This window comes from Mauremys mutica, chromosome 13 (genome assembly GCF_020497125.1).
Source record: "Mauremys mutica isolate MM-2020 ecotype Southern chromosome 13, ASM2049712v1, whole genome shotgun sequence".
NCBI classification, from domain to species: domain Eukaryota; kingdom Metazoa; phylum Chordata; order Testudines; family Geoemydidae; genus Mauremys; species Mauremys mutica.
Window position 1 is genome coordinate 29,453,706 of NC_059084.1, and position 13,483 is coordinate 29,467,188.

The 13,483-nt window shown below is 45.5% G+C and overlaps 1 protein-coding gene across 4 annotated transcripts in view; it reads left to right on the forward strand.

Annotated features, from left to right (window-relative positions):
• The window catches only part of GSS (glutathione synthetase), a 36,135-nt gene that overhangs the window by 5,349 nt on the left and 17,303 nt on the right, over window positions 1-13,483 (forward strand). For 2 of the 4 annotated variants that reach the window (XM_044985442.1, XM_044985439.1), the window contains exons 2-5: window positions 6,679-6,879; window positions 9,082-9,227; window positions 11,315-11,460; window positions 12,987-13,062. In XM_044985442.1, the coding sequence (XP_044841377.1) occupies window positions 9,090-9,227; window positions 11,315-11,460; window positions 12,987-13,062 (360 nt within the window). In that variant the 5' untranslated portion in view covers window positions 6,679-6,879; window positions 9,082-9,089. Of the gene's footprint in view, window positions 1-6,678; window positions 6,947-9,081; window positions 9,228-11,314; window positions 11,461-12,986; window positions 13,063-13,483 lie in introns of all 4 variants that reach the window. The other 2 variants (XM_044985441.1, XM_044985440.1) reach the window with 2 other exon arrangements.

Sequence of the window (13,483 nt, forward strand, 5' to 3'; positions counted from 1 at the left end):
CCATAAATGGCTATTAGCCAGGATGGGTAAGAATGGTGTCCCTAGCCTCTGTTCGTCAGAGGATGGAGATGGATGGCAGGAGAGAGATCACTTGATCATTGCCTGTTAGGTTCACTCCCTCAGGGGCACCTGGCATTGGCCACTGTCGGTAGACAGATACTGGGCTAGATGGACCTTTGGTCTGACCCGGTACGGCCTTTCTTATGTTCTTATGTTCTTATGACACTATCAACACATTAAAATGACCACTTTGAAATATTTGCATTAGTTTCTGTTAGTTTAATGACTATGTATTATTTCAAGACATAAATTTGGATTTCTTTTGACCTCAAAGCATCACAACAACAATCTAAAGCAGGGGTAGGCAACCTATGGTGTGCATGCTGAAGGCGGCACGCGAGCTGATTTTCAGTGGCACTAACACTGCCTGGGTCCTGGCCACGGATCCGGGGGGCTCTGCATTTTAATTTAAATTTAAGTGAAGCTTCTTAAACATTTTAAAAACCTTATTTATGTTACATACAACAATAGTTTAGTTATATATTATAGGTTTATAGAAAGACACCTTCTAAAAATGTTAAAATGTATTACTGGCACATGAAACCTTAAATTAGAGTGAATAAATGAAGACTTGGCACACCACTTCTGAAAGGCTGCCGACCCCTGATCTAAAGGGTAAAAATAAAATCTAATAAAAAATGCATACAGACATCACTGAAATGTAATAGCACTGGTGACATTTCAAGTCATCATCATCATGGGTTGCCACATTCTTTATTCTCTTGGTATATACACAGTTCTGTGCAGGGAAGATTGTTTTGACTACAGTTGATTTTCTCAAGTATTTTTCATGGTGAATTGGCACTGGACTTTCTTTGTTTTTTCGAAAACTGCAAAAGAGAATCTGCCTGGGTAGAGTGACATTTTTTCCCCACACTTTAGTGATATTTCTTGTGATGCTGGACTACACCTCTACCGTGATATAACGCAACCCGATATAACACAAATTCGGATATAACGCGGTAAAGCAGTGCCCTGGGGGGGCGGGGCTGCGCACTCCGGTGGATCAAAGCAAGTTCAATATAACGCAGTTTCACCTATAACGTGGTAAGATTTTTTGGCTCCCGAGGACAGTGTTATATCGAGGTAGAGGTGTATCTGGAGACTGTTCTTGAAATACCACTCTATCCATTGAATGAAATATATTATTTCAATCAAGGTCTCTATGTTGATTATATTATCTCCTTCATGGATGAGATTTCCATCTGCATGTAGTGGTATAATTCCATTCGGAATGAACACATCTCCCTGGAGTCTTTCTACTTCAGTTTTTGAAGCACTAGTGATGAATTGCCTCAGTTCAACATAATTGATAAAATCAGTGAAGGTGTAGCCCCAGTCTCATGGTGTAGCTGTGCAGCAAGGTTTATGTGCAGTGGTGTGTTAATTTTGGAACTGTTAAACCCTATGTTCTCAGCAATTGAGAGCATCTTATTTGAATGTCTTCTGAAAGATTGCTGGCTGAATTATATGCATTTTTATCCATTAGCAAATGGACAAAGAAACTTGTGCACCAACTGGGACACAAAAGTAGATGACTTCTCTGAACTACAATCACCAGGCTTTTGATAATATTCTGGGGCTTTCATTTTGACTATTTCAAACTAAAGGATTGAAGTGGCATTATACAAAACCACAAAGCTGTTCATCAGGCTTGCTCACCAGAAGAACATTGACCAAACATTTAGATGACTTAAGTTCCTGCTTCAGATTACTAATAGCTTGGATAGCATCAGCTAATGTTATTGCACTTTATAGAACAAAGGTAGATTTGCCTAGTTTGTGCTGTGCATGGAATGAAATTGCAGAACCGGAATGTTTTTTTCTAATCTTGCTGTTGGAATTGCTTGCAGTTTCTACATCTGAGGGATAAGTAGAGCTTTATATCTTTGTAGCAGCTTGGCTAGGAGAAGAGCCTTCTTGCTGGTTAATGATCTTATATACATTTATTCAATCAATTGATTGAAATGCAGTGTCATAAGATGACTGTATTGTTGAAGTGTAACTAGATGGTTTTGCTTTAAGATTCGTTTTAATCAAGTAGGAAGAAAGGCATGTTGAGTGATAAATTGCATCCTTAGCAATCAAGTCTTCCACAGGTATTCTGCACAACATATCATCATCTCCTCTTTGAAGTGCTGCCTCCCCGAGATTGGTTGCTCTCTCCAGTGTTTCTATTTTATTAAGGTTCTTGTGTTGTGTGTTTTATCAAGCAAACAATGCAACCAGGGGCGGCTCTAGACCCCAGCGTGCCAAGCAGGCGCGTGGGGCGGCCCTTTCCCGGGGGGGGCGGCATTTGGCTCCGGTGGACCTGCCGCAGGCATGCCTGCGGGAGGTCCACCGGAGCCCGGGACGAGCGGACCTGCCGCAGGCATGACTGCGGCGGGTCCCCTCTTCCCGCGGCTCCGGTTGAGCTCCCGCAGTCATGCCTGCGGCAGGTCCGCTCGTCCCGGGCTCCGGTTGACCTGCCGCAGGCATGCCGGCGGGAGCTCAACCGGAGCCGCGGGAAGAGGGGACCCGCCGCGGGACCGGGGAAGGGCGGCGCAGCGCACCGCGCTGCTTGGGGCAGCCTGATTTCTAGAGCCGCCCCTGAATGCAACAGGACCAATTACACTGCTCTACAGCCAAAATGCTTCTGAAATAAATGTAGTCAAACTTTACTAATTCTGGGTCACTGAGAACGAAAATGATGCTTAAAATTGTTGATTGGCTCTAGTTTTCAAGTTATGCTATTGGGTCAGTATATATGACCCTTGACTTGGGAATAGCGGAGGATAAGTGAGTTATAAAGGGAAGGGATCTCAATTTAAACCAGAAATGACTAAAATACATCTTTGACTGGATCTATGAATAAATCTATGACTGGGTTTGGACAGTACTTGCTTTTTAGGCAAAACAATGAATGATGCAATCTGAAGCTGGTATTGCGTCATACTTGATATGAATTGCATCATGTTATTCCTAGAAGTCATGGATGATGCAATCATAACGAAGCTTACATCACTCTGCTGAACAAATTGCCCTATATCAGCTCTAGAAATCATAAAGTGTCGTGCTCTCTTATTTGTCAGTGTTTGATTTTGCAAAGGGACACATTTCTGTTTAGCCAAAGTGAGCAGAGATGCCTTGTACTTGTGTGAACAGTGCAGATAACTTCTGCTATGTTTGTGGTGAAGTGACTTTTGCATCACAAAAGCGCAGTATAACCACTATGGTTAAGAAAGCCTATCACCTTTATTTTGGCTGCAAAATTGGAGATCAGGACAAGAGGTGGGCGCCACGCATATGCTGCAACACTTGTGCAACAAATCTTCGCCAGTGATTGAACAGGAAAAGGAAATCTGTGCCTTTTGCAGTGCCAATGATTTGGAGAGAGCCAACAGATTATACCAGCAATTGTTACTTCTGCATGGTGCCTCCAGTTGGGAAAGGTGTGTCAAAGAAGAAAAAGTGGACTGTGCATTATCCAAACATTCCATCAGCTATACGCCCAGTACCCCACGGAGAAGGACTGCCGCTTCCTGATGCACCAGAATCATTCTCACTTGAGTCAGACGAGGAAGAAGAAGAGGATGAAACTTCTGGTCCTGAACCATCAATGTCACAGGACCCACATTTTCTCACATCCTCCTCCTCTGAACCACACCTCATAACACAAGGTGAACTGAATGACCTTGTCAGGGATTTGGAACTACCCAAGAGTAAGGCAGAGCTATTGGGCTCCAGACTACAGCAGTGGAATCTCCTGGCAGGTGATGTTAGGGTTTCCATGTTCCGTGACCGTCAAAAGGATCTTGTCCCATTCTTCTTCATGGAAGGTGATCTTGTAGCCTGCAACAACATCGATGGTGTGATGGCAGCCCTCAACTTCATTCACGATCCAGATGAGTGGAGACTGTTCATTGATTCATTGAAGACGAGTCTTAAAACTGCCATTATGCAGTAAAACAATGTTTTGCCATCAATTCCAGTTGGTCATGCAGTCCATATGAAGGAAACCTATGACAACATGAAACAACTTTTGAGGTGCATAAACTATGACCAACATCAGTGGCAGCTTTGTGGCGATTTGAAGGTTGTTGCTCTCTTGCTTGGTCTGCAGACTGGATACACAAAGTACTGCTGTTTTCTCTGCGAATGGCATAGTCGTGCAAGAGATTCCCATTACATCAAGAAAGATTGGCCACTCCAACAGTCATTGGAGCCTGGGAGGAAAAGTGTTCAGCATCCACCACTTGTTGAATCAAGGAAGATTTTGTTACCACCCTTACACATCAAGCTGGGTCTGATGAAGAACTTTGTCAAGGCCATTGACAAAACACAAGCAGCTTTCAAGTACCTCCGTGGAAAATTTCCAAGGTTAAGTGAAGCTAAGATAAAGGAAGGTGTCTTTGTTGGTCCTCAGATTCGTGAACTTCTTCGAGATGATGCATTTGACCCTGCACTGCATGGCAAGGAAAAGACGGCATGGAAAGCCTTCCAGTTAGTGGCAATAAATTTTCTCGGAAACAACAAGGCAGACAACTACAGGTTGTTGGTGGCATACAAAAGCCTTGGTTGCAACATGTCACTAAAGATACATTTTTTGCACTCTCATCTAGATTTTTTTCCACCGAACTGCGGAGCAGTGAGCGACGAGCACGGCGAGCGATTTCACCAGGACATTGCAACAATGGAGAAACGCTATCAGGGCAAATGGAGCCCATCAATGCTTGCAGACTATTGCTGGACAGTGACAAGAGATGCTCCATTTAATTAATACAAGAGACAAGCCAAGAAGCGCTGAGTAGACACTGAATAGGACTAAACTATGTACGTAATAAGAACAGGAGTACTTGTGGCACCTTAAAGACTAACAAATTTATTTTAGCATGAGCTTTCGTGAGCTGCAGCTCACTTCTTCGGATGCATAGAATGGAACACACAGACAGGAGATATTTATACATACAGAGAACATGAAAAGGTGGAAGTATGCATACCAACAGGAAGAGTCTAATCAATTGAGATGAGCTATCGTCAGCAGGAGGAAAAAAAACTTTTTGAAGTGATAATTAAGATGGTCCATAGAAGGTGTGAGGAGAACTTAACATAGGGAAATAGATTCAATTAGTGTAATGACCCAACCATTCCCAGTCTCTGTTTAGGCCACAGTTAATTGTATCTAGTTTGCATATTAATTCAAGTTCAGCAGTTTCTCTTTGGAGTCTGTTTTTGAAGTTTTTTTGTTGCAAAATTGCCACCTTAAAGTCTGTCACTGAGTGGTTAGAGAGGTTGAAGTGTTCTCCCACTGGTTTTTGAATGTTATGATTCCTGATGTCAGATTTGTGTCCATTTATTCCTTTGCATAGAGACTGTCCGGTTTGGCCAATGTACATGGCAGAGGGGCATTGCTGGCACATGATGGCATATATCACGTTGGTAGATGTGCAGGTGTACGAGCCCCTGATGGCGTGTCTGATGTGATTAGGTCCTATGATGGTGTCACTTGAATGGATATGTGGACAGAGCTGGCATGTACGTAATAGTTTTTTGCCTTTTGTTTCATAATAAATTTTATTTATATAACCCTTTTGCTGATTTTTAAAGTGTTACATAAACAGGACAGGTGAAATATTATCATGTAAAGCAACCATAAACACATGAAAAGACCTAGGTTTACAATTTATGATTAAAACTCTACTATCTACACAATATACATAGACATAAAATGTAAAAACTTAAATATCATAGAAACAGTAGCCAATCAGTTGTTTTAATTGTCATATTTGAATTCAGCACATCAAAATACATAATAAATAGCACATTTTATCTCTGAAGCAGACTTCTCAAAAATTGTAGACTAGTGTTACTGGAGGACATGCGTACTCTGGAAGCAGGTGAATATGATGCTGTCTAATCAGATTTTCTGTTTTCTTTCCTGGGTTCACAACTCTGACATGTGTCAAAGTCGACTTTCTTGTGTATTTCTGAAAGCAGGCCCTGTCATAGAGTATTGGTGGCACATCATCTAAACTAGAAAAGGCATCCAATAGGTGCCAAAACAATTAATATCTCCTGGCTTTTGCTGCCAGCATCACAGAATTCTGTCCAGCATTTGTGGCTTTTGGGAATTTTATATTGTTTTGATTTCCTTGACAAACAACAAAGTTTGTGGAGAATCTTTTTCTCTTTGATGTAAGCTTTAAGGGGTTTGTGTACTGCATATCTTCATATATTGTAACTTCCCTGTAGAGTTAAAATTCCCACCACTACCACCATTGCTCACTTTGTACAAGTAAACAGGCTTGGAGTGGCTCTGCTCCCAAGGTGCCCTCCAGCAACTCGCATAGGGCCGGGCATTGGGGGCGACGCTGCCTCGGCAGGCACCGGTCGGGGTGTTTAACGATGTGCCTCGCCAGGGCCCGAGCACCCAGCGGGGCTGGCGAGGCCCCCAGCGAGGCCGGCGCCCACCGGCTGGGGGCTGCAGCCTGGCGCGAGCGGATCAGCGCACGAGGCCACCCCGCCTCCGCGCCCTGCTACTCGGCCGATGTGTTGGGAGCCCGGCGCAGGCGCACTGAGCGGCTGAGTACGCAGGGGAGGGAGGCGGGACATTCCGCTTACGATTGATTCCTTCTGTAGCTGTTCCAGAGTCCAGCCCTCACTGGGGAGCTCGCCCCTCCTCGTTACCTCACGGTGATAGGCCCACTCTCCTGCCAATCATGGGAGAAGGCTGGCGCTCGGGGCCGTTCTGGGCGCTGAGACAGGCGTGGCCTATCAAAGGTTGAGCGGAGCGCAGCGTGTTTCCCTTCGCACGCGCAGCCGGCAGGTGCCGCGAGCCAGGTACTGGGGCTTGTCGCTTCCGGGGAGGGGCAGCTCTCCTTCCCCCGCTCCCGGGTGCCCGCCCCAGGTGAGGGTTCCCGCACGGCTGGGCCGCGTCCCGAACTCTGCCCCCCCCCCGCCCCCGGTCCGTTCGCTCCTCGGGCCCTCACAGCGGCCGGGCTCGGGGGTCTGGCAGGCGGGGGAGCGCGCAGCGTGACCCGGGGTAATCACAGCCCGCCCAGAGCCTCGCTGGCGCGGCCATGCTGCGGACCGGGCGGGTGGCCCCACCACGCCCGGGGGCCGGCAGGAGCGAAAGCGGGTCCCACGCTCCCTTGGCCGTGGAGCTCCCCGGGCCCCGCTCAGCGCCAGGCGTTGCCGTGCGGGCCTGGAGGCCGGAACGGCTGCGACCCGCTTAGGGCGGGAGAGCTGAGGAAGCCTGGCGCTGGTGCTGGCTTTGAGCTTTGTGGGTAAGGTGGGCTCCGGTTGGGCTGCTACGTCCATGTAGCTGCCCTGGGGGGCTTTTCCTTTGTCCCAGGAGGACTGGCTTACTTGGCTTAATAGGTCATGAACTTAACTGGTATATTTTAAATAGCTTATTGTTTATCAACTACTTTATAAACAAAATGGCACACGTCCAGGGTGTGGTGTCCTTTGGCCAAGGGGAAGCACTTCATTGGGCTTCATGTGCCTTGCTGAGAAGCTCATACCATAAATCCTGACGTCTGTTTCAACTTGCCCAGTTAAGTGACTGACTCCTTTCTAAAGCAGGTGTCTGTATAGCTATTGTAGCCTTGTGCAGTCCTAAGGGCTAGTCTACACTGGCAACGTTAAAGCGCTGTGGCTTGTGTAGTCGTGGCAGAACTCCGGGAGAGCTCTCGCCCAGCACTCTTCCAAAAAAAAAAAAAAAAAACCCACCACCTCCACAGAGGCATTGCTCCCAGCACTGGTGCACTGTCTACACTGGCGCTTTACAGCGCTGAAACTTGCTGCGCTCAGGGGTGTGTTTTTTCACAGCCCTGAGTGAGAAAGTTGCAGTGCTGTAAAGTGCCAGTGTAGACAAGCACTAACATGACATGTCTCCAGGTGACATTGTGCCTTGAAAGGCTCCATTGACACTTCTGTTACATGTATAGAGTGCTGTAATAAATGTGAACAATGCTTTGTAAGGCACATAAAGAAGTCACGATCTGTGCCATGGGGAAGTCTGTTTATCTGAAGAGAGAGTACAACCTGAGCGGTGATGATGCAAGTTTCCTACATACATGCTGCCTCATCAGTAGGCCTCAACCCTGCCCTGGAGGGACCACTTCTGTACAGTGTGTAGGACCATATTAAGCATAATTAGAAATGGTGTCACACTCATTTGACATAGTTACAGCACTAACATATTTCAGTGCATCAACACTGCATGATATTTCCTTGCTCAACCATACCTCTGTGGTGCAAAAAACGTGGTTCTTGGTGCATTCTCGTACCTCTCCCAGACTGTTCTGGCTGCTGAGAGCAAGTTACACTGATGTAGCTTGGCAGTCATGATAGGCTCTCACGAATTTGTAATGTCTGATACTTGTGTTACAGCCCTGTTCATAAGCAGGGTAAAAAGGGGATAGCCATGTGGTTAGTAACTTTGTCCTAACCATGTTCTGGATGGTCACAAACAAGGTACTAATCAATAGTGCAGATAGGAGAGTTGGGTCAGTCCTTGACCTCTCTGCTGCATCTGTTTTCTAAGGGTCATGAAAACACGAGTATCTGCTTTACTACTTCTCCCCACAAAAACAGTTTTCTATTTCTGGCAATACCTTTCCATCAAAATATGCATCTATTATGTTTAATAGGTGATGATAGGGCAATTAGTTGGGTCAAAAGCGCCAGGAATATAGTTACAGTGCCTGGTCTGAGGACCTGTTTGGCATTTCGACACATCTCCCAGGGAAGTTAGTGTGAGGAATGCTGAGTAAGGCCCATATCATGCTAAGAGCCTGTTCAGCAACCCTGTGTATATCACCTCTGATTTCCAGACCAGAATTCAGTACAGAAGGTAACTTGCTAAAGCTAGAAGAGAACTACAGTTCCATCTGGTCTAATTTAAAATGAAACAACCACCTTCGCACCCCACCACCGTCACCTACTAAGCAAGAAAGATTAGGCCATGTACAAGTAAAGAGCACTGGACTCTGGTCCCTTGCCCTGTCTTGTGAGTGACTTTTTTTCTGTCTTTAGCATTTGAAATGACTGCCCACCTGACCATATGGGAAGATGTTTTGCACAATGAGCAGCTCATTCCAGAGGTAGCTGCAATCGCTGTGGATGCAGCATTGCTTGAAGGAGTTCTGATGAGGACCAAAGAGGAACCCAGTTCATCGAATGTAAGCTCAGCTTATTTAACTACTCCATGTTCTCACATAGAAATAATGCATTCTTGGAAAAGGATCAAATGACTCAGCAAGATTTCTGCCCCATAGGACAAGGTCTTGGGAAGGAGATGGTTGCAGGTGATGTGGCTTGTTTGTTGAGTCATCATGAAACATGCAATATTTTGCAATAACTGCACAGCTCCACAGGAGACTAAGCAGAGTTGAGACAATAGCAGAGTAAGCTTCCACCACATTCCATAATACCAACTGTGGTCAGACTAAGATATTCTACTGGGAGAATATGGATAAAATCTGTTTTATTTGTACATGAGAAAACATGAAGTTTGGATATGGTGGCTGAGCACTGGATGTCCATGCTGTGTGTTCACTCTCCCCAGGGACAGTCCTGGTGTGATGGACATGCTCCCAATATCTGAGCAGAGTTCATCTCTGGTGAATCCCAGGAAGTTTGTCAGTGGGAGGTTCTGCTTTTGAAGAACCTTCAGCTACCACCATACCTGAACAAGGAGACGAGGATGGTGTCACCTGAAATGGCCTGGACTTCGCAGGGATACCAGCTCTGCTTGAGAGGAAACTTCTCCCTTTGGTGAACCTCCTGTAACTTGCCAGAGGGGAACTCTTGTGTTATAAGCAAGGTCTATCAGACCAGGATGCTGCTGGTGGACCTAATCAGGTCCACCAGCAGCATGTGAGAGAGAGAGGGACTGTGTATTGGCTGAAGACTGGCTAGTTGTCTGGCATCTCCATGGGCAGGCTGCAGGAAGACAGAAGATATGACTGACAGTGATGCTGTGGAGTATGTCTCTGCCATGTATCTTTGTGTTCTGATGCTGGCTCTGCTGTCCAGTCAGTATCTCTAAGATCAGCATCCGCCTAGGGCAGAAGTGGGCAAACTTTTTGGAGTGAGGGCCGCATCTGGGTATAAAAATTGTATGGCAGGCTATGGGTGCTCACGAAATTGGGGTTGGGGCTTAGCGTGCAGGCTCTGGTTGGCGCTTACCTCAAGTGGCTCCTGGAAGCATCAACATGTCCCCACTCTGGCTCCTATGCAGCTGGGCTGCTCTGCTGTGTGCTGCCCCATCTGCAGGCACCACCCTGGAAGCTCCCTTTGGCTGTGTTTCCCGGCCAGTGGGAGCTGTGGGGACGGCGCTTGGGGTGGTGGCAGCATGTGGAGCAGAGCCCCCTGGCTTCCCCTACACATTGGAGCCAGAGGGGGGCCATGCTGCTGCTTCTGGGAGCTGCGTGGAGCAGCCCCCGACCCTGCTCCTCGGCTGGAGCGCCGGAGCGGGGCAGGCCCCAGACCCTGCTCCTCAGCAGGAGCTTGAGGGCCCGATGCGGCCTGTGGGCTGTAATTTGCTCACACCTGTCCTAGGGATTTGATGCTGAGGAGTAGGGAGGCAGTGTTGCAGAGCAGACATACACATTGGCTTCTGAGAGAGGCCTTGGCTTCTCTTGGCATGCACAAAAGGTTATGAAAAACAAGGAGAATAACTTTTGTATAAAATTGCTGTTTTCAAAGTGGCTTATGCCCAAAGTGGCTTATGCCTGAGATGTGGTCCTAGTGAAGAGGTGTACGGAGTTTGGAATTTGCAGTGACCGGAGTTGAGTAGCTAAAGTGAGTAAAAAATAATGATACCCTCAGGGATAAATTTCAGAACTGGATATACTATAAAATTAATTCGTTCTCTGAACAGTACTTGTAAATCTGGAGACTACATTCTATCATTAAAGTGGAAACTGAGATTATACTCCTTTAAATGAAAAGTTCAACACAATTGTAACTATGGAGTTGCTCCTGAGGTCTCCCAACCCAAATTCCATTATTAAATTTTGTAAAGTGAAACGCTCAAAACTAGACATGCTAGAGTTCAGGCCATGCAACCTGTGAGGGAAAGTCTGTTCAAGGACAAATGAAGTAAGGATCTAGTCTAGAATATGTCTGTTTTAAATTGGGACTAACTTAATTTAAATTGGGACTGTCTGGGCCACGCTTTCAGAGGGCTTCAGCCCAGTCCGTTAAGGAAAGGAAGTGTGAGGGAAATGACTGACTTTTTCCATTGTTGGACCCTTATCTGCAGGTGGTGAATTATGCTCCCTTTACATTGCTCCCATCTGTAGTACCAAGCACCATCTTTGAACAAGCCTATGCTGTTCAGCAAGATTTTAACCTACTTGTGGATACTATTAGCCAGAACGCGGAATTCCTGGAACGCACTCTTGCTAGGTATTTATTGTACTGTATATGTTAACTAAACACATTTTAAATGTAAAGCTTCTATTGCTCTTACTCTTAGTCCATTTTTGCTGTTACTTCTTGAGTTGCGGCCCTCAGTCTCTCTCCTGATAGTTTATGGATGACCCTCAAGTTCTTCAGGTTACAGACAAAGGGTATAAATACACCACTTCTGCTACAGGTTGCTCTCTTTGTCTGCCAGACTGATCACAGAACTAATCTCTCATTTTCCTCACCACATTAGTTTTCATAAAATGGTTGCCAGTAGTCCATAAGTAGTTAGGTGCATTAGACTCTACATTCTTCTTCAAATTTAGTGGTTTTTTTAGCTGTTTTCATTAAGGTTTTGGGGTCTCTGTGGGCCTTCCAAAAAATGACCGATCTATATGGGAAAATGGGGTATGGGAAGGGCTTCTCTTGCCTCACTGTGTGCCTGTGTTATGTAAACAACTTACCGGTATTGCTAGTAACAGGTTTCAGAGTGGTAGCCATGTTAGTCTGTATCAGCAAAAAGGAGGAGGTTTTTTTCTCCTGCTTATAATAGCCCTCCTTAATTGATGAGTCGTGTTTATAGTTGGCAAGGCAACACCCATTTTTTCATGTTCTCTGTGTATATATATCTTCCGACTGTATTTTCCACTGCAAGTATCCAATGAAGTGGGTTTTAGCCCATGAAAGCTTATGCCCAAATAAAATTTGTTAGTCTCTAAGGTGCCACAAGTACTCCTCGTTCTTTTTATTGCTAGTAAATAATCCTGTTGTTTGGAGTAGAACATATATGGGTTATATGTTATATGTTTCTAGAAGGGTTATACAGCGGTGAGTACAGTGATGTGCAGCATGTCCAGCCAGTAAACTACCGAAAGGTGAATTTGGTGGTGGCCCCTGTAATTTGCACTGTGAATTATTATACCAGACCCCCATGGGAGTGGGGAGACTTTTGGTCTATATCTTTGCTGCTTTTCTCTATCTTCTGTTTGTCTTCTCTCTTCCTTCACAGAGATTCACAAAGGCAGCTGCAGAGGGAGAGTGAGCCTCTGCAGCATGGGGTCTGGGTCACTTGCAGGTTTAAAGTAGTGTAAATGATGGATTCTCTGTTACTAGACATCTTTAAATCATGATTTGAGGACTTCAGTAACTCAGCCAGAGGTTAGGGGTCTATTACTAGAGTGGGTGGATGAGGTTCTGTGGCTTGCGATGTGCAGGAGGTCCAACTAGATGATCATGATGGTCCCTTCTGACCTTTAACTTTGAGTCTCTGAACCTTCTTCACAGAGAAGCTTTTTCCTAGGGTCCCTACTGCTGTGTGTGGCGGGTTAAGGGTTATCTGACCACTTGAAACTCTTGCCTTATGCTCAAGGGTACATTGTAAATGCCCTAGGTGAGGCTTTAGCTTGTGCAGCTCTTACTAATGCTCAAGAGCATGGTCAGACCACACCCCTGTGCATTGTGCTGGGGAGTGTATCCTGTAGCTTCCACCATGTAAATTGATTGGTATACTCTTTCTTTTTCTCTAGCACCATCAAAGTGGATGATTTCACAGCTCATCTCTTTAAAATCTACAAGCAAGTTCTGAAAGAAGGGTTTGCTCAGGTATTCCACAGGAAGTCCTCTCCCCCCATTAGCTGCCACCCTCCTTTCTTTCATAATGGAAGTTTGGGTTTTTTTTGGTTATTTGAAAGATCTCTCCCACAGGTTGGTTTCGAATTGTTCAGTCAGGAGGAGGATATATAGGATTACTCTCTAGATTATGGTGTAACTGGCCAAGATATCATAAAGAGTAACTTGTCCCATTTTATGAGACCATTCAGCAATCATGCCGCTAAGTATTCTTGGAGGGTATTGCTGGAAACTGTCTAACCTTGTGTGAAAGAGGACCATGATTATACACACTTGTAATGTTGTTTTCTGAAAGTCTGAAAAGAGCATTTTGGTGGGTTCCAGTTCAGTGTAGCTGTGTCAGAAGTAGCACTTAAGGGCTTTCCTGTGATGTTAAGTTTCTTTTATACCATAT